The sequence below is a fragment of the Aplysia californica genome, unplaced genomic scaffold, assembly GCF_000002075.1.
Source record: "Aplysia californica isolate F4 #8 unplaced genomic scaffold, AplCal3.0 scaffold00167, whole genome shotgun sequence".
Taxonomy (NCBI): domain Eukaryota; kingdom Metazoa; phylum Mollusca; class Gastropoda; order Aplysiida; family Aplysiidae; genus Aplysia; species Aplysia californica.
Window position 1 is genome coordinate 923713 of NW_004797437.1, and position 951 is coordinate 924663.

At 36.9% G+C, this 951-nt stretch overlaps 1 protein-coding gene across 3 annotated transcripts in view; it reads left to right on the forward strand.

The window, feature by feature from the left end:
- LOC101856021 (biliverdin reductase A) overlaps nucleotides 1–951 on the forward strand; it is a gene marked incomplete in the record, with an annotated part of 27734 nt that overhangs the window by 24218 nt on the left and 2565 nt on the right. For all 3 annotated transcript variants that reach the window (XM_013082298.2, XM_013082299.2, XM_013082297.2), the window contains 1 exon segment: nucleotides 734–855. In XM_013082298.2, coding sequence (XP_012937752.1) covers nucleotides 734–855 — 122 coding nt within the window.

Sequence of the window (951 nt, forward strand, 5' to 3'; positions counted from 1 at the left end):
CCGGGTGCAGTGTCTGACTTTTTATAGATCCCCGAAGTGAGTAACATTAACCAAGAGCCCATGGCATACAGGGCGCTTACGTCCCGTGAGTAAAAAAGAGTAAGGTACAATACGGTGACTACCGTGACAGATCCAAGTAGAGGTGGATTAAACATCAGTGTCGAAAATCCAAATCTTCACATTGCTTGAGCGACTATAAGATGAACCCGGAATTGCTTTGAGAACATAAATAATAATTTATATATATACATAATTGTATGGCTAATTTGTTTTCTGTTTTTCTGTTTTTTATATGTGGGACTTTTGACTGCAAAGACCATCAGTGGATGGTTGACGGGAGCTGTTGTGTGGTCTGCTCTTTCTTTTCTATCAAACATAATAATATCGCCGTCCATCATCTTTCTCTTTGTGTTTGTTTCTGTATTGTAACAATTTTAATCTTCAATACTTAAATGACCTAATTATGTTGCAAGAGCCATAAAACCCTTACTAAAACTTACTACAAACTAAATTAAATACTATCTAATCAGTCTTATGTATCTGAAATTGGTTTTATATATTCTGTCGTGTAAAGTGAAGGTCGGTTTATGTTGTTCACACTTTCCTTGGTAGGGAGAAAAAAACCCCAACAACCATAATTTGAATCTCGAAAACTGAGGTTTTTGACACGAAAACATGTTCTCATTGCTGCCAGCTCTATATTCATGGTAACTATTTTATATTCCTTACTCAGGTCAGTCAGCTACACGTTGACCAGATTTGTAAATATGAAGAGAGAAAAGCATGAGGTATACACTTTTGAAGATGGAGAAGTGCTGGATACTGATACGATTGCTACTGACCCAAACAAAACAGGTGGGTTTGGAGATAGACACAGCTAAAGAGATGGATAGATAAATACATGTAAAGGGAGAGACGGGGTGGGGAGAGGGCGATATATATATATATATA